Genomic DNA, 22,269 nt, shown 5'->3' with positions numbered 1-22,269 from the left:
TACCGGCCCCCTTTCTGCCAGCCCCAAGACCAGACCCGTGGGTGCAACTTGTTAGGCTTCGGCGCCTGGCGGTAGACTGCCTCCAAACGGACCTGCCCCCCTGGTCGCCTCTACAGCCGCTCGTCGAGTCGACCAAAGGCACGCCCGAGGCTCCGTCGCTGGAGACCGTTACAATACTCAAGTCAGGATCGTTACGCTGAGCTTGAGACAGCTCATCCTTGCTCATACCTGAAAAGACATTGCTAACAGAAGCACATGTTACTCTTGTTGGGGTAACCTCTGCAATGCAGGCCCCAGACCTAGACGGAACCCTTGAAAGAGCATTGGAATTTTTATGGTGATGACCAGGCCGATGAGAAATGTCAAAATCAAAACTACTTAATGTCTCCAGCCATCTTGCAAGTTGACCCTGGACATCTTTGAAGTTAAACAGCCACCTCAAGGATCCATGATCTGTCCGTAGCGTAAATTTCTTCCCATACAAGTCGTGTTTATAATGCTTAATGGAATGAACCACGGCCAGCAACTCCCGTTTTGTAACACTATAGTTTTCTTCACTTTGCTCAATTTGCGGCTGGCATAACCAACGACCTGTTCCTGTCCATTCTGCACTTGTGACAGAACACCGCCAATTTCATCGTCACTAGCATCCGTGTCCAATACAAACGGCAGTGAAAAATCAGGGAATGCTAGGACAGGCGCTGAAGTCAATCTTTCCTTTAACATGCTAAAGGCAGTTTCACATTCCCGAGTCCACTTGAAACCTACATCTTTCTGGGTAAGCTTGTGAAGTGGCGAAGCAATACAGGCAAAATCTTTAATAAACCGCCTATAATAAGAGCATAACCCAATAAAGCTACGCACTTCCTTTAGGCTACAAGGAGTAGGCCAATCATGAACTTTACATGTCTTCTATGGATCAGTCGAAACACCTTTTTCAGAGACTACAAGGCCAAGGTAAGTGATTTCTGATTGAAACAGACAACACTTTTTTGGTTTCAATTTGAGTTTCGCTTTGGTAAGACAGGCGAATACTTCACTATCTCGAGACACATGATCTTCAAATGTTTGGGCATATATCAGAATATCATCTAACTACACTAGAAAGGTTTCCCAATGAAGACCAGCCAACACCACCTCCATTAGTCGTTCGAATGTACCAGGATCGTTACAAAGACCAAATGGCATGACATTAAATTCGTACAAGCCATTACCTGTTGTAAAGGCAGTCTTCTCTTTGTCTTGAGGGCACATCTCCACCTGCCAGTACCCACTCGTCAAATCTAACGAGGAGAACCATCTGGAACCTGCCAATGCATCTAGGGTATCATTAACTCGGGGAGTGGATATGCATCTTTTACGGTTACCTTATTCAACTCCCTGTAATCGACACAGAATCTTATTGAATTATCCTTCTTCTTTACCAGAACTATAGGGCTGGCCCAAGGACTATTAGACAGAGAAATGACACCAGCTTCCAACATGTCTGCTACCTGTTTTTGTGCTTCCAGTCGTTGATAATGAGGTAAACGCCTTGCAGGTTGCCGACGAGGCCGAGCATCTCCTGTGTTAATTCTGTGATGAACTATATCAGTTTGTCCATTGGCAAGTTCACCTGACTTAGAAAATACATGATCATACCCGCATAACAATTCTTTTAATTTAACCTTTTGGGAAGTAGTCATTGCTTCGGCACTACGTTCATAAAACTTATTTAACTCGAGATGTTAATCAATCTCTTGGTCATTTTGTGTGTTCAAGTCTCCATCTCTATCACCAACTTCATCAGCAGATTGAAGAAGGGCAATCTGTGTGCCCTTATACAAAGTGCACACATCAGGCTGTAAATTAAAAACCCCCAATGGTACTCGACTCTGGTCAGCACAAATAAACGTTCGACCAACCAACAACCCATTATTCTTTTTGTAAAATCTTGCTGAAGTTTGAACGAACCCTTGTGCTTTACTGGCACTGCGATTGTGTAACCTCCCAGGAATTACTACTTCTTGTTTTGCCGGGATGGTCACCGTCTCGGCCACTGTGATTCGACACCAAGTAAACGTCAAACCCTCGGAGACAATCGGGACCTCAACAGAATCAAATCTCAGTTTTCGTTTCGGTAGATCTAACACACCTCCATTTATTGATAAAAAGTCAAGACCAAAGATACCTGCTTGGGTAATTGGTGCAACCACAATTTGGTGACGCCTTCTCAGCTTACCAAGCCCGACAATGACGTCTGTGCAGCCAATTGTTATGGGTTCTAAAGCTTAACAAAATAAGGACACTCTACAACGACTGCGATGTCTGCCATGTCTATATTGTGCCTGTCTTCCACATCACACTTGAACAGAGGAGGGCGCTATAACTCTTTCCTAGACATCTCCCTCCTTTTGTTTTTTTTTCAAACATGAACAATTAACAAACTTGGTAAAGCTTACCTTTAACAACTTGCACAAAAGAGAAACAAAAAATCATCTTTCTTTCTTTGTAAACTTGACTTTCTAAAAAAAGAAATAGAACTTTGGAAAAGAAAGAATCTTTAGTCTCCAGACACCTGTAATGATAATAAAGTTAAGTGAACTGCTTTTACTTGGATTAAAGCCAAAGGCTTCCACATTTGGATGTAAAATTTTAAAATGCCTGATTTGACTTAACTGTTATTATGATGCACCTAAGTGTAAGTTTGTATGAGAATGAGACGTTTGGAAATGAAACCAGGTTAAACATTAAAATTGTCCTCTGAAAAACTGAATCACAATGGAAGTGTCCTTTTGTGTGCAATCACTCCTTGTTTGGTGAAAATCTGCATGACAGAATTTAGAGTTCATTGTCACGTTCAAACTACAAAATCCTTGAATCTAGATGGTGGTTTGATGTTGGATCGAGTTCGCGTGGACTTCAAAGAGATCTGTTGGCTGCTTGGTGGATTTGTCTTGGGTCGGTCTGGATCTGTGGTCGTTTTCACTGGCTTGGCTGGTTCAGATAGGACTGTTGGTTTATCTGATGGTGGGGTTGAGGTAGAGACTGAGTCTGGCTGGACTGGGGTTGTCGCTGAAGAACTTTTCTCCGACTGTTGAGTTGATGCCCGCAAATGCTTTCTGTTACGTCTAAGCACTTGTCCACTGTCTAGCTCGATGAGATAGGAACGGGAACCGTCACTGGCAACACATTTTCTAGGTTGCCATGATGTGGTCTTGCTGGTTGGCTGAATTCTGACTGGTTGTCCAATCTGCAGTGCCGGTAGTGGCTTTGCAGATTTATCATATTGGTGTTTGGCCTTCTGCTTTCGAAGTTGGATATTGTCTGGCACACCTTGGACGATGTTTGGTTTCAGATATGCTTCAGGTGTTGGCAACAGTGTTCTCGCCCGTTTAGACATCAATTTCTGCACTGGACTGCTGCCACTGGAATCAGGTGTGTTACGCCAATCTAGAATTGCAAGATGAAGATCTTCTTTAGCTTTGGTCACTTTCTTGATAATGTTCTTGGCAATCTTCACTGCTGACTCTGCTTTGCCATCACTCTGACTGTGGTAGGGAGAAGACGTAACATGCTCAAACTCCCATTCTCTGCTGAATTCCTCATAATCCACAGCAATGAACTGAGGCCCGTTGTCAGTAATTACCTTGCTGGGTATACCGAATCGTGAGAAATGCTTCTTGGTGCACTCGACTATGGTTTCTGATCTGGTGTCATCGAGCTTGTCTAACTCCCAGTAATCGCTGTAGTGGTCAACTGTAATCAGGTAATCAGCATGCCTGTAGTGGAAGAGATCTTGACTGACTACGCTCCATGCCCGATTGGGAATTTCATATGACATCATCGGCTCTTTCTGTTGCTTGTTCATGAACTCATTACAAGGCTGGCACTGGTTGACCCTGTCTTTGATCTGACTTGCCATCCCTGGCCAGTATAGCACTTCTCTGGCTCTTCGTAGGCACGCTTCTACACCCAGATGGCTTGAATGGATTCTGGTAAGCATCATGCTGTGCATAGACTTGGGTACAATGACCCTCATCCCTTTGTAGAGAACACCATCCTGAACGGTGATTTCTTCTCGGAAACCAAAGTACTCACGAATGCATATGGGTACTTCATTTCTCTGCTCTGGCCATCCGTCCAGAACTACATTCTTCAACACTTGAAGAACTGAATCAGACTGTGTGGCCTTCTTGATCTGCAGCTGTGTGCTATCTTTCATGCATAAATAGCTGGATTGGTTGATGACTTCAATCTCTGACTGGAGTTGCTCTTCCTGTCTCAGCTGGAACATCTGATATTCTGACAAGCAACTCCTATCTGTGCTCTTCAGGGAAGCCCGGCTTAGCATATCAGCGATATACATCTGGCTTCCTGGCAGGTACTGCACATTCAAGTTGTACTTCTGTAATCTCAGAAGCATGCGTTGGAGCCTCTTGGGAGCTTTATGTATTGGCTTTGTGAAGATTGGCACCAACGGCTTATGGTCGGTGTTCACTTTGACCAGCTCTCTGCCATGCAAATACTGGTCAAATCTCTCACAAGAGAAGACTATGGCTAGGCACTCTTTCTCTATCTGTGCATAATTCTGCTCTGCAGAGGTGAGGGACCGGGAGGCAAATGCAACTGGTTGCCCATCCTGAAGAAGAGTTGTTCCAAGCCCTTTCTCTGATGCGTCACACTGTATTGTGACTTCTTCCTTCAAGTCGTAGTACCTGAGTATTGGAGCACTGGCAATCATGTCCTTTATCTGCTGAAAGGACTCTTCCTGTTGTGACTGCCATGTGAAGATTGTACTCTGCTCTGTCAACTTTCTGAGTGGCTCACTTACATCAGCAAGCCTTGGCAAGTACCGTGATAGGTAGTTGACACATCCTAACAGACGCTAAACTGCTTTCTTGGAGTCTGGTCGCTGCAAGTTTTTTATTGCCTCTACCTTCCTCGGGTCTGGGCGGACTCCTTTTGAGGTCAAAACTTGACCCATGTATGTCACCTCATCCAGTCGTAGTCTAATCTTCTTTCGGTTGAGTTTCAGGTTTGCTTGACGTGCACGGTGCAGCAGTGTCCTCAAATTTCTGTCATGTTCTGCTACATCACAGCCGTACACTAGAATATCACCAGCGATGACTGCTGTGCCAGCCAGCCCCTGCAATATCTCTATCTGTCGCCGCTGGTATTCTTCTGGTGCTGATGCTATTCCAAACGGCATTCTCAGATAACGGTATCTGCCGAATGGGGTCCAGAAAGTTGTCAGGAAGGAGCTCTCTTCATCAAGTTTGACTTGATGAAATCCTTCCTTTGCATCTAAGACTGTAAAGACCTTTGCATTAGCGAGAGAGGGCAATATCTCGTCAAGTGTTGGCATCGGGTATTTAGGACGTTTGATAGCTTTATTTAGCTCTCGTTGTCACCGCTAGCTAATGATCAATCTGGTTCTGCAATGATGACCCCCAGATCCGAACATAAATCAAGAACAACTGAATGAATGAAAAGAGACCAATGAATTCTTTTTAAATTTGTGTATTTACACTCTATTTACACATTTATTTACAAATTTACAGAGGAGACATGAATCTGAGAAATATGCCCAATAACTGTCCAGCGAATCTGTTCTCGTATTTAACTTCACTCCAGATCAGTGCACTTAAGTTTTGCCTATTTACAAACTCACTCGCTTTACAGTTTGGAGATTCTAACTCTTCAAGTCGGCAAATAAGCGAACAACTACAGAATTTACAAATAATACAGGTATTCTTAATTTGACTTACTTCGAATTGAGTGAATAACCAACAGTTAAGTTTTATACCAAATTTATTTAGTTGATGAATATGGAGCCGGGTTCTCCCTCAATATGTGAAAATAATACCGACGCTCTCGTGTCCATCTAGTTCAGCGTGACTAGGAGTAGGAAGCCCCAGTTGGAGAACATAAGTCTCGTAGCCTTCTCTCAAGGATGGAAATGGAGTCCTAGCTAGTGCGTCACATGGTGGGGAGGGAGACGTCAAACCCAACAGTTACGGCCATCTATTAAAGTAAAATTCAACCGAATACATGCAAGTATCGTGCCGACATTACCAATCATTCGTTAAAACTCTTCTCAATTCTGTGACATTACTCATCTTTCTTACAGTATCCTTCAATAAATATACAGGTCAGTCAATTTTCCTTCCTAATCCAATCATCAGGTCAGCTATTCTTCTGTCGACGTCAATGTTACAAAAAATGATGAATTATTTCCTCATTCACAGCTTCGTTTATTTTCACAGTTAAAGTTGTAATAATTCAATAAGTTATATCTTCAAAGTTCAAAATATTTTCTTCAGTTTTACATTCTTAAGTACAAAATTCGTTCAACTTACGGTTATGTCCATCATAACTAGACAATGTCTAGGCTGATTGTTGCAGAGAAGGGGATCGGTTTCCTGACAGATCGTATTGGCACTGAATTTTGCCAAAGCTCGATCTGATCGTGCCGGGACTGGAATTCTCCGGCCGATCGTCGCCTGCTGGATCAGGGACTTCAGCGAAGTTGACACCGGTCACAAATCTCTTACTCAGCTCAGCTTTCACTTTAGGATGTTGTCAGATTGAGAATCAAAAATCTTCTGCCAACACTCTCATACACACCAAACTCAACTCCAAAAAAAACTACACCATCCTACGAATACAGATAAAGAAATTAGTGGGGAAAAAACGGACCCTAACACGAACAAAGACAAAAGTATGTTCGGACAATAACCATGGCCGGTGGTTTTACGTAATTCATAGCAACGAAACCGCGCGTCTCTCGATCGCGATTAAGACGCCCGATCCGTGATCGACGAAGTTCTACTGGCTGCTAGGAAAACAAGCGCGAAATTTTGATTGGTTAAAGAAGTGACGCGTAAGAGAGCGAGACTATTTGCTGCCAGGGGAGAAATTTAACAGACAAAAACAACAAATAAATAAAACTACCTATATTTTCAGAGGGATCTCAACACTCGTGGATCTAAGCAAACGCGCATTTTGCCCGGTTTCTCAACAACCACTAGGCTACTGATCCATGCTGTAGGCTCGGAAACTTTTGCTATGATGCCTCGTTTCTCTAGCTCACGTATCTTGTCATACAGCTTATCTTTCATGGCAACCGGAACACGACGTGGTGCATTCTGCACCGGTCGCACAGCAGGATCAATGTCGATGTGGTACTCCCCTGCTAGGCATCCTAACCCTTCAAATACATCACTAAACTCAGACACAATGTCAACCTCTGTCAAGGGCACTGTGTCATGCTGCATGCTATTGACTGCACTGTCAACATGTACGCTTATGAGGCCCATCTTTGTACATGTCTGTCGTGACAGTAGGGGAGGCTGACTGGAATCAACTATCTTGAAGTTAAGATTCCTCTGGACACCTTTATAGTGACATGTCAGGTCACATTCTCCTTTGACATTGATGACACTGTCATCGTACAATTTCAATCTGGCTGATGACTTTTTCATGTGAGGCTTTTTTGTCTGCTTGACGTCACACAGGGTGTCAAATGACATCACGTTGCAAGTTGCCCCTGTGTCAATCTGGCACTGAATGCTTATCTCGCCAGGCTCTGAACTGAATGTCAGCGGAACCGTAAGCACTTTGTGGCCGCTGCTGATAGCTCCAAGTAGTTGCACACCAAAAATAGACTCGTCTGTATCACTTTCTGATGATACTTCCTGCATTACGTGCAATCTTTTCTGTGTTTCTCTCCATCTGCATACTGACTGGAAGTGGTTCATTTTTCCACACTTTCCACATTTCTTTCCATAGGCAGGACATTTCTTCTTGTCCCACTCATGTGAAGATCCACAGTATTTACAAGATTTCAGTGTCTTGGGCTTCTTGGGGTCTTTAGGCTTTGATTTGTTGGCGCTCTTTGCTTTTGTGCTCTCTCGTTTCTTTACGGCATGCACGGTTTCTGTTTGTGGCACATCAATCTGCTTGAGCTGTTCTTGTGTCAGCTCACTGATTCTGAGGGCTTCAATCGCTCTCTTCAGATCACATTCTTTTTCTCTGAAGAGCCTCGCTCTTGCTGCTTTATCTCTAGTTCCAAGAACAAGCCGGTCTCGGATCATCTCTGTTTCTAGCTGACCAAATTTGCATTTCTCTGCTAACTGCCGTAAGCGAATGACATACTGATCTATGGTCTCATTCGGCTGTTGATCAGCAGTATGAAACTGATATCTCTCATACAGTACATTTCTGCTTGGTGCAAAATGTGCCTGTAGCTTATCGAGAATTGTTTTGTGGCTTTTCATCTCGTCATCTGTGAGCTGAAGCTCCTTCAGAATATTCTTGCACTCTTTTCCCATCACACTTTTCAGAGTAGCCACTTGGATTGTTTCATCCTTTTTATCTAGTTCTACTGCTTTGCAATAGTCCTCAAAACTTTCTCTGAAAAAGTTCCAGTTATTGGCAAGATCGCTCCCTTTACAGTTCATGGCCTCCGGCGGTGGAATTTGATAAGCCGCCATCATGCAAAGTCGTTTATGTCGTTATTCAATATGCGTGTGTCGAGAATGCATGCACCTACGTAGCAATGCTCATGTACTATCGCACATGACACTGTAATTTCGGAAGTGTTGTTGACTTACCCCCGAAAAAACCTCTCTTGTTCTCGGTCAAAGGCTGGCTACTCCAACACTAAGTTAAGCTCAATCAAGTCTCTGATATTTTCTCAATATATCAGTTCACTTCTGACACCCGAAAAAACCTCTCTTGTTCTCGGTCAAAGGCTGGCTACTCCAACACTAAGTTAAGCTCAATCAAGTCTCTGATATTTTCTCAATATATCAGTTCACTTCTGACACCATGTTATGGGTTCTAAAGCTTAACAAAATAAGGACACTCCACAACGACTGCGATGTCTGCCATGTCTATATTGTGCCTGTCTTCCACATCACACTTGAACAGAGGAGGGCGCTATAACTCTTTCCTAGACACCAATCACCCCCTGACAACTTCCTTCAGCTGCTACAATAGACTGTTCCCAAGGCTTCATATTCTGTCGGATACTTAAAGGCATCATTTCCCACATGTGAGAATGCAAAATGGTAACTGAGGACCCTGTATCAATAAGGAACTTGATATTGACACCATGAATACAACCTCGTACAAAACAAACAGAGGACTGGGCCTGACTATCTAATTTTAACTGAGCAGTGGCCCCTTGCTCAGCCTACTGCGGTTTTCCTGTACTTGTGACTGACCTTGGTCGACTGATGTAGGTGTAGTAGATGAAACCCGCTCAGCGGCAAGTTCTGGACACTCTGACCGTCTATGCCCTGGCTGTTGACACTTCCAGCAGACAAGTGGTACCACCGGCTTTGTCTGGAATTATAACTCATAAGGCTCTTAAGTTCTGCAATGGATTGTTCTCGTTGGTGAACTTTACGTTCTAGGTCTGAATCTGTCTGTCGAGTAGCACTAGAGACCAGTTTCTTTGGAAGTTCTTTATTACATTCTAAATGTAAAAATGCCTCTTCTTCTAGTGCCAATGACAAGGCTTCACCTAGTGACTTCGGCTTTGCACGTCTAACCTGCATCCTTACTTCAAGTAAGTCAAGTGATTCAATAAATTGGTCCCTACCAATCTCTTCTCTGACTTCTGAGGACACATTAGGGCCTCTGGCATTTAATTAATGAACAAAAATAATTGCATCATTTCAAATATTTACAATTTGACAGTATGGATTCAAATCCTTGAATCAGCCCAACAAGTTTCTCGGCTGTAATTCACAATCTAATTAGCTCGTGGCTCTAGCCAGCAAATAAGCGAATCAAGTGCTATCTTTAAACAGTTTGATCAGTACTCATTACTGCATCTACAATTATACAGCACAACCAGTGAATTATACAATAATAACAGAGCTACAGACACGGCTGAGATGAGGCACGGGGCACAATTGCATGAAGATAGAAAATAAACTTTCAGAATTTGTCAGGATATCCACGTGTTTCAAAGGTGGCATTCATACATGTTCATGCAACAGAAACAAATCAAAACAGCATGTTGCCTTTACCAGCACTCAGTCGCAAATCTTCGACAGGCAATAGTGGGCTCTAGTTTTTATACAGAGTGCCCAACCCAGTTTTCAAAAGAAGGAATGTAAGGGGGTGGCCCTCCATTCTCTGGTGATACAAAATAATTCAAATATAAATGACTGATCTACAGACTGCACTCTGAGCTTTGCTAAGCTTATCCAACTTAACAAAAGAGTCCTGGTTAAGAAAAGAACAAGCCAAATTCTCAGCATGCAATGAGCCATGAGCAAACACAAAAAAGGTATTCTAATCAGACATCAAAAAGGCTTTTCGTTACATTATGTTGCAAGAAGTTTTCTGCAAGTTAATTCACAGAACTTGGTCTCTTATTTATGTATTTTCTGTGTTCATGAGAAATTTGAGGTTGTTCCGCTCATTTTATAAAATTTAGCGCCCGCTGGTCTAGATGCATCACGCATGCTTAACACGCAATACACGGACATTGTTGACCAGTTCGCCTGAATTGTTCATAATTTTCTTGTGAATTGCAGAAATTTTAACATAGATTGAGACGGTTGTTCTTCACTTTTTGAGATACTTTTGGAAGCTTTCCTCCCTACTGATGCCATTCAACCAGCACAAAATTGCCCCCCCCCAAAAAAAATGTTCCGACCTACCGATCCAATTTTTGAGAGGCATGTACCGCAATTCAACATTACATGTATTTTTTGGGCTTAATAAAAGACTACATGATGTATGCAGTAGGCCTTATTTAAATAAATTGTACCGCCGGCGGGTCCGGCCGGTGGGGGCGCCAGCTCGGACCCGCATGGAGTTGGCTGACTGCCCGCGCTGGTTGCGAACGGCCCGCGGTTTTCCGCCTCGCGCCTGCGCAGTCCCTGCCGTTAGGCGCCATGTTGTGAAGAGCTTGTCGGAAGAGCACATTGTGGTGCTGTCAGATTGCGACAGAATAAAGCAGAGATTTTTGTGACCAGAACAGTGAGTTGCACCTGAGTGTCGTTCTTCACAGCGTCGAACCCTGTGCAGCGGGACACGCTACAACTGATGGCAGTGGCGAGACGCTGGATAGCCGTAAAAAGACAGGTAAACTCTTCGCCTTTTCTGTGTCATGGAATTGGTGGATGATTTTGGTCGGGTGCCAGACTCGCTGGATAGCGGCAGCACAGGCCGGCGCGTGGCCCCGTGGTCGGGGGCCCAGACCGTGAAGGCGACGTGGAACTCACCTGGGTTGGCGGGCGAGCTGGAGTCGTTCCTTGCGGAGAATCTGGAACAGTTATCCCGGAGTGGGAGGCCAAAAATTCGAGGGTATCGAGTGCGTGGCGTGGGGGGGGTCCTGGGCTAGGTCCCCTGGAGAATACAGCCAAGTCTGCGCAGTCCCCGGGCCACTTCCCCCCTTCTAAGGTCGATGGGGCAAAGGGGGTGCAGTTCCGTTTGGAGCATGACCAATTCGCCCTGGTCGCTGGGGAGGGGGCGGGGCATCGCCAGGAGACATCCTCCCGGCCCCTCACTAGTACACCCATTGTCGACGTCCGTGAGGCGCCCTCAGGCGGTGGGGACGCACTGGGAGAGGCGTTCCAGTCGGAGCGCCCCCAGGGTGGGTCCGCGGCTGGGGGGTCCTGGCGGGAGCCGGGCGGAAGTACATTCATGTCTTGTGGTAGCGTCGGGGCGCCCTCTCGCGGTACCGTCGTAGCCGAGAGAATGCTCCTCTCGGAGCACGGCCGGGCGGCTGCCGTGGGGTTGGAGTCTCGGTGCGAGGTAGCTGAAGTTGGTAATACTAGCCATACTTTAGGGGCATAGTTTAGTTTTGCGGCGCCGCGGTGGCTATGGAAGCGTCCCTCTCGGAGCGCGGCCGGGCCGTGGCGGCGGCCATGGGGGCGGGGCCCCGACGCAAATTGAGGGGAGCTAGCGGACCCGTGACAGGTTTTGGGGCGCCCTCGCGCGCCGGGGACGTGACCGGTGTGGCTTACCGCCTGGAGCGCTGCGAGGCCGCGGCGACGGTTGTCGGGAGGGAGGGTCGAGACGGGCTAGCTGGAGTTTGTGAGATAAATAAGGAGATGCGTACAAACTCATGAGGCGGATCCCCACGTGGGGATCTGCACGTGTCTGTGTGAGGCGGATCCCCCTCGGATCCACACACAGGCACATGAGGCGGATCCCCACCGGATCCGCACACAGACTTACGAGGCTGATCCCCGTGCGGGGGGAGCCGATCAGAAGGACCGAAGACCAGTGCTACTTCCGGAGCGGTATGACGGAAGCTCATATGGGCGGATTACCTCACACACTTCGAGATCGTGGCCACCGTCAATAAATGGAGCAGGGCCGAGAAGGCGGAGTACTTGGCCTCCCATATGCGTGGACTGGCCCAGGAGGCATTCACCGACTTGTCGCCGGAGGCCCAGAGGGACTACGTGAGCGTCCTTGAACATTTCGAGCGGCGGTTTGGAGTTGCTTCGCAGGTGCCGCTCCATCGGGCTCAACTTTCCATGCGGGTGCGCGGTCGGGGAGAGTCCCTAGAGGAACTGTGGAGGTCCATCCGTTGGTTAGTCCTCCGGAGTAACCCCACTTTGCCCACGCAGGCGCGTGAAGATCTGTCGGTTGAGGCGTTCCGGAACGCCCTAGAACGAACAATTGCAGCGCCATGTATTCGCAAGTAAGGCCACGACCCTGGCAGAGGCGATTACCCTGGCCACTGAGATGGAGACCTTTTTGGAGTCCCAGGCTTATCAGCAGAAGGGTAGGATCGAGGCCAAGGAGGCCCGAGTGGTCGAGGAACCCTCCGCAGGTACGCCAGGCAAGGCGGGGGCAGCGGGTGGAGACCCACCCTTGCTGGGTGCCCCCTCGTGGGTCCGGTGCTACAGGTGCCGCGAGTATGGGCATTCCCGCCGGGATTGCCCTCGTGGGAAAGGGAAGGGTGGCGCCGTCCGCGGCCGGCTGCCGGCGGAGCCAGTCTGGACGGTGCCGCCGGGGCCGGCCCCTCCGGCGGATTCGGGCCCCCCTCGGAGCCGGCCGCCGGAGGCGGAGGACAAGTCCTTGGTTGCGACAGCTGAAATGGACGGAGAGGAGGATGACTCGATTTTGGACGGGTTTCCCGAGGTCTGGGACCTGAGCAAGCTAGCTCAGGAACAGCAGGACGACCAGGAGCTGGGACCGGTCCGCCAGTGGCTGGTGGCGGGGAGCGACCGGCCTGAATGGGAGGACATCACCGACCTTGGCGCCGGGTTCAAAAGCTGGTGGTCCAGATGGGACACACTGTACCTATTCCAAGGGGTCTTGCAGGTGAAGTGGGCAAGGGCCGAGGGGGGCCCCCCACCTGGAAGATCGCCGTCCCGCAGGCCAGGGTGCGAGACGTTCTGCTTCTTGCCCACAACCACCGAACTGCTGGACACCTCGGGCTCGCTCGGACCATGGGTCATACTCAGGCAGGCTCCTGTGTATTGGAAGGAGATGAGACGGCAGGCTGAGGAGTGGTACCAGAAGTGTCATCTCTGCGGTTCTAAGAAGTCCCCACCGCGTCCCGGGAGAGCTCCGCTTCGACAATACCTGGTGGGGGCCCCTATGGAGCGGATCGCCATTGACCTTATCGGACGCCTGCCCCGAACCAAGGCCGGAAACACCAGTATAATGGTAGTGGCAGACTATTTCACGAAGTGGGTGGAGGCGTTTCCCCTTCTGGATCAGACGGCCGAGACTGTGGTCAAGAGCCTTGTAGAGCAGGTGACCACGCGCTTCGGGACACCCCTCGAGATCCACACGGATCAAGAGTGGGAGTTCGAGGCGGGCCTGTTCCGTGGGGTCTGCCAGCTGTTGGGCATCCACAAGACCAGGACGACTCCATTCCACCCCGAGTCCGACGGCATGGTCGAACGGCTCAATCATACCGTGAAGACCATGCTGAGCATGTTTGTAGATGAGAATAAGGACGACTGGGACGAACATCTTCCCTACGTCCTGATGGCCTACCGCTCCTCTCAGCACGATAGCACCAGGCTCACCCCGAACATGCTCATGCTCGGGAGGGAGGTGGGACTTCCCCTGGACGTCGTTGTGGGGTCACCGGAGGAACAGACGGAGACTACCGAGCCACTAAATTACGTCGACGAGCTGAGAGCGAAGCTCACACGGGCCCACGAGTTTGCCCGGCGACACCTGAGGCGGACTCAGAGCCACCAGAAGCAGCAGTATGACCGTCGCGCCAAGGAGGGTGGGTTCGAGCCCGGCCAGGCTGTTTGGCTTTTCACCCCAAAGAAGAAGGTCGGCTGCTCCCCCAAGCTGCAACGGTGGTGGGACGCCTCAACGACGTGACCTACAAAGTGTAGCGTTGCGCCCGAGCGAAGGCTCAAATCGTGCATCGCAATCGGCTCAAACGCTACCCGGGTGAGGTGCAGCTGTCGAATGGGGAGAATTTAGACACAAGCAGCCAGGGAGGCAGCGCGCTGGCGGAGCCATCGCCGTGCGAGCCGGAGGCGGGGGGAGCACGCCTGACTCGCAAGGGGAGGCGGGTTCGGCACCTGGCGCGATTCTGCTCCACACTAACTCCTGAATCTCCCTCTGTTTCTCTCCCCAAGATGGACCGGTTGGCCTGCCCCCACTGTCGACGGGAATTCCGTCAGCGGACCAATTTGCGGCGACACCTGAGGAAGGCTTGTCCAGAGCTGTTCGCCGCCCGGCCCTATACCTGTGAGCGGGGGTGTGGCCGATGCTTCTTCCGCTCAGACATGCGGGATCGGCAAGACCAACACTGCGACCATGTCCTCGTCGGCCAGATCCGGGCGGAGGATCCTGACGTCCCGGAGGTCTACGCCAGTGGCGGGGAGTTGGGGGTGACGAGTTCCCCATGGAGCAGTCACTCCCCCCTGCTGGTCCTCCGGAGGGAGCCACTCGGACCCGCCCCTGGTTGGCTGCCGCGGGTGAGCCCTCGGTGCCGAAGGTGGGGGTCGCGGGGCCAGCCAGAACAACGAGACCAGTCGGACTCGCCTTCCAGTGCGGCCCCGGGCCCTCGGGCCCCTCGGTGGCCACTGCGGCCGGAGCCGCCCCCCTGCGTCGCTCAGTAGGGACGGGGACGCAGACCGAGGTAGAACCCCCAGTCCCAGTTTGGAGTGGGGGCCGTCGGAGTCTGCCCCCCGGCTCGTGGGTGACGTATGCGGGAGGGGTCCGCCTGCAACTGGGGGTGCGAGCCACCCTACAAGAGGAGCGGGCCACCAGAGATGCAGACACCACGATGGATCCACCCCTCCACCACAGCCAGTGGCGGTCGGAGGTCCAACGGGAGCCCCCTCCACCACCCACCGGAGTCCGTCCCCCAGGAGCAACGAAGAAACACCAGGGGGCACCACGGCGACCGGAGTCTCCTCCACACTGGACCCCTGGATCCTCCCCATGGTAGCGGAGAAGACCCTTGGAACCCACCAGACTGTACTCGTTGCTTGGTTTCACTCTTTGTAAGCTGCGCAGGGGCGACCGGGATGGCCTCGGGCTGGCCCGCCGGGTTGCGCCGCCTCGTTCGGGGACGAACAAAAGTCCTCGGAGGGGGTGGTGTAGCGCCGGCAGGTCCGGCCGGTGGGGGCGCCAGCTCGGACCCGCATGGAGTTGGCTGACTGCCCGCGCTGGTTGCGAATGGCCCGCGGTTTTCCCGCCTCGCGCCTGCGCAGTCCCTGCTGTCAGGCGCCATGTTGTGAAGAGCTTGTCGGAAGAGTACATTGTGGTGCTGTCAGATTGCGACAGAATAAAGGAGAGATTTTTGTGAGTTGCACCTGAGTGTCGTTCTTACAGCGTCGAACCCTGTGCAGTGGGACACGCTACAAAATCTTTGGCAAGTGTTGATCCAATTCGATCAAGCAAATTTATGACATGGCCTGCCTGATCGGCCAAACTAAAAAAAAAAAAAGTACGTATCTTTTTGAGTAAAATACAGCAGGCTGGCCTACATATAGGCTGCAACTCATTTCTGTGATCGACCAGCGATGATCAAGAAAGAACTTTTTTTGTTTTTATAGATGACTACACGATGAAGATGCACGTTGTGTACATGTACATGCACGCAGACCCATGCATTAATACGCATAAAACCGACACCGTGCAAAGCGCTGTGGATTTGTTGATTTTCAGATTTTTTTGCATAGGCTAGTGGCATCGCTGAAGAAGAACCCCGGATTGAGGGCCATAGCAAAGCTGATGCTTAACAGGTAAGCAATACACAATTTCCGCATGAAAATGTTCTTCAGCATTGATTTATAAATATGCAAGAAGCTACGTCACAACCAAAGATTGTATAGCGCCGCGGAGCGGCGCAAGATGGGCAACTCTCCACTGAAACGCGTAATCACCATGGGCGCCATTTTGGTGTGATATTGCGCCACAGTATATGCGCGTTTCTGGGCGGCGCTCTGTGTATGCATGGATCGCGAAGCACAATGTCGTCAACGTGTGCAGCCATCAACCATTTTTCTCCTCCAGGTCTATGCATCAACAGCAAAAGCAGGTTCAAGAAAAGCTCGGAACTATCATTCTCATATTTTCCCAAGAACAAAGAAAGGCAAGAAGTAATTTAAATAGTGCAAAGTGAAATTTACCAAAAAATAGGCATACAATAGCGGCAAAAATCAACACATAGCTCAAGCTAGATTGAGCCCCTAAATTAATGACGTTCATATTTGTAATGAGCCTCTGACCCGTGAATGCATGTACATTGTAATTAGCTTAACATTCTACTAAACACCTAGGCATACACTACAAATATCTACTGGCATATTGGACAAAGGATGAAAACCACACCACCTTCTTTAGGAGTTTTATCAAGCTTTCTTTATTTCACAGACAGTATGGACAGTTAAAACAACAAAAGCGCAGAAACTGCGCTTGAATTTTACTATGTGCTTACATTTTATTTGATGTTTCCATTTCATTACAGATGCCAATTCTAAGTTCAAAACACCCACAGGAAGGATCTTCTGAAGAGAGCCCAATGGTGTCTCTACACAAACTTCTGCCTGTGTTCCAATTATTTTGAACCCAGTTAGTTTACCAATCACCTCCAAACAAGCTGAAATGGAATGAAGTGCCCACAATGTTTGAGGTCCCAAACCCACCAAAACTTGTGACACCTCAACGATAAAAATGAGGATGCTAAAGGAAGCTTGAGCCAGATAGGACATAAAAAGTCCACTAAAACTGGCCAAAAGAAAATAAATATATACAGATATACTTACATGTACATGTATCATATATATGTGTATATACAATTAAAATTGCCTATCAATCTTTGTCTGTACATTCAAGTTCATCAGTGACTTTGTCATCACACGAACCCATTACACATTACACGTGCCCATTGGCTGAATGCTGAATTTGAGTTAAAGTTAATGGGCAATATGGGGGTTCAGCCAATGGATGCTTGATTTATATATGCATATATGTATTCTTTGACTAAAACAGTTGCACACGATCATAGTAGATGGTCCCTTAACTGAAGATGGCATTCATCATAGGAAAACCGAAAAAGCTCTGCTCAAGGAAAGAGTCAAAACATCTCGACTGAGAGAGAAAGTGCAACGGCTTCAGAACATCCTCTCACGTATTACCACTCCAGCTGAAATCAGGAGCAACCTCATCAAAGGTGCTACTCGGTACATGGATGAACCAGCTGTTTTTCTTTGCTTCTCAAATTGACAAATACGCAACTCATCAAGGTGTGTAAATGTTAGAGGTAGAAGATGGTGTTATGCAAAGTAATTTTCTTGTCTCTTGATTCTGAAATTGATTGTATGCGACAAAGGATGCAGTAATGTGAAACTGTACAATACACTTGCAATTTCAGAGGAAAACCATACTTTTTGCTTGATGAAAAAAAGGTCTTTTGTAGTTTTATCAGCCTCATTTCCTTAACTAAGAATACAAGATCAAACTTACATAACTACCTTCTTAGATACATGTCTAAGGATTCAGAGGGGGCCACTGGACATGTAAAATGGTCCTACATTTGATTTTTTGGGGAGTGTGATTCACAAATGCCCATTCGTATGGCATCTAAACTTTCACGAGGTCCCTTTGACAACTTCTCAAAAATTGAGAGTGAATAAGGCAGCACAGGTCTTGTGTCATACCGTTGCAGCAGGCATCTACACTTGTACTTCTCATGGGAAGCTCCCTGCTGAAGCTGCCTACACTTTAGAGTTCGAAAAAATCATTCGATAACTTGTTTGATGCATTTAACAGCAGGACCTGAGATAAGAAGCAGGTTTTGAAGAGACCTATGTCAGAAGGAACAAACCATACATCGTTTTTAAGTACTTGTACACCATGGCTTTAAAGTTTGGAAATTGTTGGATTGAAAAATGGTCTGTGTATTAAAGGTATGGATTTTGAATATTTCTTCCCTTCTCCAGCTTTGAAATGACATGAAAACATGTGATAGTGTGAAATTTCTTTAACAGGTAGATTCAACCACGATGTAGTTGAAAATCTTTTTTCAACAATAAAGCGGAAGTGGGTTTTGTGACAACCCAACTACATCCCAGGTTAGGTTTGGTGTGTAGCAGGCTCTGATAGATTCATGCTAACATTGAGCTCTCTTTCACAGAGAATAGGGCCCCAACAACACCTGTTACCCACCCTGTTCTTGATACCATCCATAGCTGGTTACCAGTGATGTAAAAGCCTGAGGAGTCATGTTGTTCCTTTTCAGTATGACCAGTGCAGATTGGCTTTGTTGTCACCCGAAGCAATTTTACATAATCCATCCCTCCTGTTTATACACAACAAAGCATGGGATACTACAAAATAAGATTCTGGGTCACTTATGGTGCTGTCACATTCCTTTGTTGACTTCTGTAATCTCTGTGAACAGGTATTCAGAACAGAAACAGATCTTCCACAGAATAACCAGTGCAATTTGTAATGAAAGGTGCCGTGGGGTATCTGCCCTCTGGCGTACGAGAAACATGTATGTAGGGCCTAGGCTACAACTTGTGTTTAAGATTGCTGCATGATCCGACAGCCGCAACCCAGAGAATGTAACCACACAGAACACACCAAAATTCTCCGATTTCATCTCCAACGGTTTTAAGTTGTGATGTTACACATTTGTATTTATGATAAATATAAGTTCCAATCTTAATTGGGGGTAAATATTCACCTTATTGCCCCTTTTTCGTGGATAGAGCCTCCCGCCGCCATATGTCGCGTGTACAAACAGCTCGCAATTTGCACACCAAAATGGCAGATCGTGACTCCATAAAATTAACACATGCGGGATGGTCAGTTCCCCATCTTGCGCCCCTGCACGGCGCTATGCAATCTTTGGTCACAACTGCATCATCTTGGTCTTGCTGGAAAATGTATACAGCGTTTTGGTTAGGGCTGCAGACAGATTTCTTGTTAGCTGGTTCGGCAGTTCAGCCGAACCAGTATTGTAATCGTTCTGTTTTAAGCTGGTTCGGCAGTTCAGCCGAACCAGGTATTGTAATCGTTCTGTTTTTTTTTTTAGCTGGTTCGGCAGTTCAGCCGAACCAATATTGTAATCGTTCTGTTTTTTTTTCTTTCCTTTTTTTTTTCTTCTTCTTCAGCCAAGTTTTTCTACCCCTACACTTTGGCACCTAGGAAAATCAGAACAATTTCAAACTTGGAGGATAGTTGTGTGATCATCCAAGGACGGTCCTAGAAGAAATTCACAGTGATAACTTAAGTAGTTCATTTATTATTGATTTTTGAAGAATTAATTTTCCCTCATAGACTTTGTACACAGATTGCACACAGTTTTCGGACTGTCCTATATCAGGCTATGAGGGCGCTATTGCAGAATTACGGTCGCACCAGCTGCCTGGGCTTTCAATTTTCAAGAAACTGTCCCATATTGAACCATGGATGGCGTTGTTGCACAACATAGGGTTTGTACACACATTGTCCCGCATAATGCGTGAGCAGTCCTCAACTTCGACCCAGAATTACTACCAGAACGAAGAAGAAATCAGACTAAATTTTCCCTTCCGTTCGATCGCAAATATACCCAAGCGTCCAAATATTAAATAATATTTCATAAGTTTTTCCCAGTTTAGACAAAAATCACGTGACATGAAATTAAAGGAGCAGTTTTCCTGCACACGTGTTTCTAGCCCATTGACTTTGTACACGTTTGTCAGCGACAATTTTGGTAACTTCGCAGTCTTTGATCGTTCCCAAAGTGATAGCCAACGAAGACCCCGATGCAAGATTTATTGCAAAGGGATGACGTCATGATGACATCATCCCCTTATTTTATATTCATTTTTGAATATTCAATTTTTCCCCATAGGTTTTGTACACGTTTTTCTACTTAACACAAGTGAACAAGTAGTCTTTAACTTCGGCGCAAGATTACTATCAGAACAAAGGAGAAATCGGGTACTTTACGCTCTGTTATTTTATTTGAAATATGCCTAAGAGTCCGAATATGAAGTAATATTTCATAAAAATTGTTCAGTTTAGGCGCAAATCACGTGACACGAACTTAAAGAAGCAGTGTTTCTGCAAACAAGTTTATAGCCCCTTGACTTTGTACACGCTTTTGAGCGACAATTTTGGTAACTTTGCAGTCTTTGATCGTTCCCAAAGTGATAGCCAACGAAGACCCCGATGCAAGATTTATTGCAAAGGGATGACGTCATGATGACATCATCACCTTATTTTATATTCATTTTTGAATATTTTATATTTGCCCATACATTTTGTACACGTTTTTCTACTTAACACAAGTGAACAAGTAGTCTTTAACTTTGGCGCAAGATTACTATCAGAATGAAAGAGAAATTGGGTACTTTACGCTCTGTTATTTTATTTGTAATATGCCTAAGAGTCCGAATATGAAGTAATATTTCATAAAAATTGTTCAGTTTAAGTGCATATCACGTGACTTGAACTTAAAGGAGTGTTTCTGCAAAGAAGTTTTTTTGCCCGTTGACTTTGTACACGTTTCCAAGGCACAATTCTGAACCCTTTTTGATATTTGATCGTTTTCAAAGTGACAGCCAACACAGATCTTGATACAGAAATTATGTAAATAAATGTCATGATGACGTCGTCATGTGATTTACTCTTGTTTTTTCAATATTTATTTCAGCCCCTTGACTTTGTACACGTTTTCAAGCCAGCATTGGGTTAGTTTGAGAGCTTTGATCAACAATATTTATCTTGTTGGTAAAATAGTCCCGAACCAGCTCTGTGTTTGTACTTGTTTACAAACACTTTTCTCTAGTTTTGTTTGAAATCATGTTAACACAAATGGTTACATTCTTTCCTTTTCTCTTCAGTTTCTGGGGAAGTTTGGACAACGACCCAACATGGCAAAGAATTCGTACTTGAAGGACCCGACTGAATACCTCGACATGGTGATGCGTGATGACATCGAGGTTCAGAGCACTAACTTTGTCAACGAAGAGATGGTGGAGGTGCAGTGGCAACACACAGAGGACTTTGTGGAACCATCAGGGAGGACCAACGTGATCCTGGCCGCCTACATGGCGTGTCAAGCTTGTCTTATTTAAGTTGTACAAACTGTTGGACAAACTCGAACATAGGGTTCTGTATTACGATACCGACAGCGTGATTTAAGTCAGTCGAAAGGGAGAATGGGAGCCGGATATTGGAACAATAATGGTCCGGGTGTGTTTCTATTAATTGATTCCAAGAAGGCGTTTGATTCAGTCTCACACGAATTTATCAGTTTTGAACCGTCTATTCAGGAATGGTTCATAGTTTTTTTTACAGTGGTGCGGCCACCTCGGTGTTAGTAAACAAGTTTTTATCAGAATGGTTTAAGATATAGAAGGGTTGTCGTTATAGAGATGGGTTTGAGACCTCTTGTTTCTTTCGTGTGCCGAAATTATAGGTATTATTATGTATGTTCGTAAAGACAGTCATAAGGACATTTCAGTACAGGATACAAAGTATAGGATATCTCAGTACGCAGATGACGTAATATTCTACTTTGATGGCAGAGTCCCTTGAGAGAGCTTTAAGATGTTTGGTAATTTTGTCAATATTTCTGGTCTCGGAATGAACAAAACTAATTGCTGTGTGGATTGGTAGTAATAAGGGTGTCAAAACTTTCTTTATTCATTAGGTTCGCCCAAAGGATATTTTAGAGCCCTGGGCATTGATTTTAGTGTCAATCTCGATACCATGACTATTATAAGAGTGTTCGAAGCCACTGTTACTTTAATCGATTAAAGTTCTTGGTCGAGTCACAATTGTTAAATCTCTTATCTAAACTTACTTTTAGATTTTGGT

General features: G+C 46.6%; 2 protein-coding genes across 2 annotated transcripts in view; both read right to left on the bottom strand.

The window, feature by feature from the left end:
* The window catches only part of mrps33 (mitochondrial ribosomal protein S33), a 200,722-nt gene that overhangs the window by 86,301 nt on the left and 92,152 nt on the right, over positions 1-22,269 (bottom strand). The gene's annotated exons all lie outside the window — the stretch shown is intronic.
* Positions 4,938-8,698, bottom strand: LOC147799381 (uncharacterized). Its single transcript, XM_087135634.1, has 2 exons — positions 6,342-8,698; positions 4,938-6,006 (listed from the first exon to the last, which is right to left on the bottom strand). Exon 1 carries the CDS (start codon positions 8,478-8,480, stop codon positions 6,945-6,947), a length of 1,536 nt encoding a protein of 511 aa, XP_086991760.1. The 5' UTR covers positions 8,481-8,698; the 3' UTR covers positions 4,938-6,006; positions 6,342-6,944.

This window comes from Acanthaster planci, linkage group LG04 (assembly GCF_054643075.1).
Source record: "Acanthaster planci isolate LZ-2023a linkage group LG04, COTS_SCS, whole genome shotgun sequence".
NCBI classification, from domain to species: Eukaryota; Metazoa; Echinodermata; class Asteroidea; order Valvatida; family Acanthasteridae; genus Acanthaster; species Acanthaster planci.
This window is presented reverse-complemented; position numbering and strand designations above follow the sequence as displayed.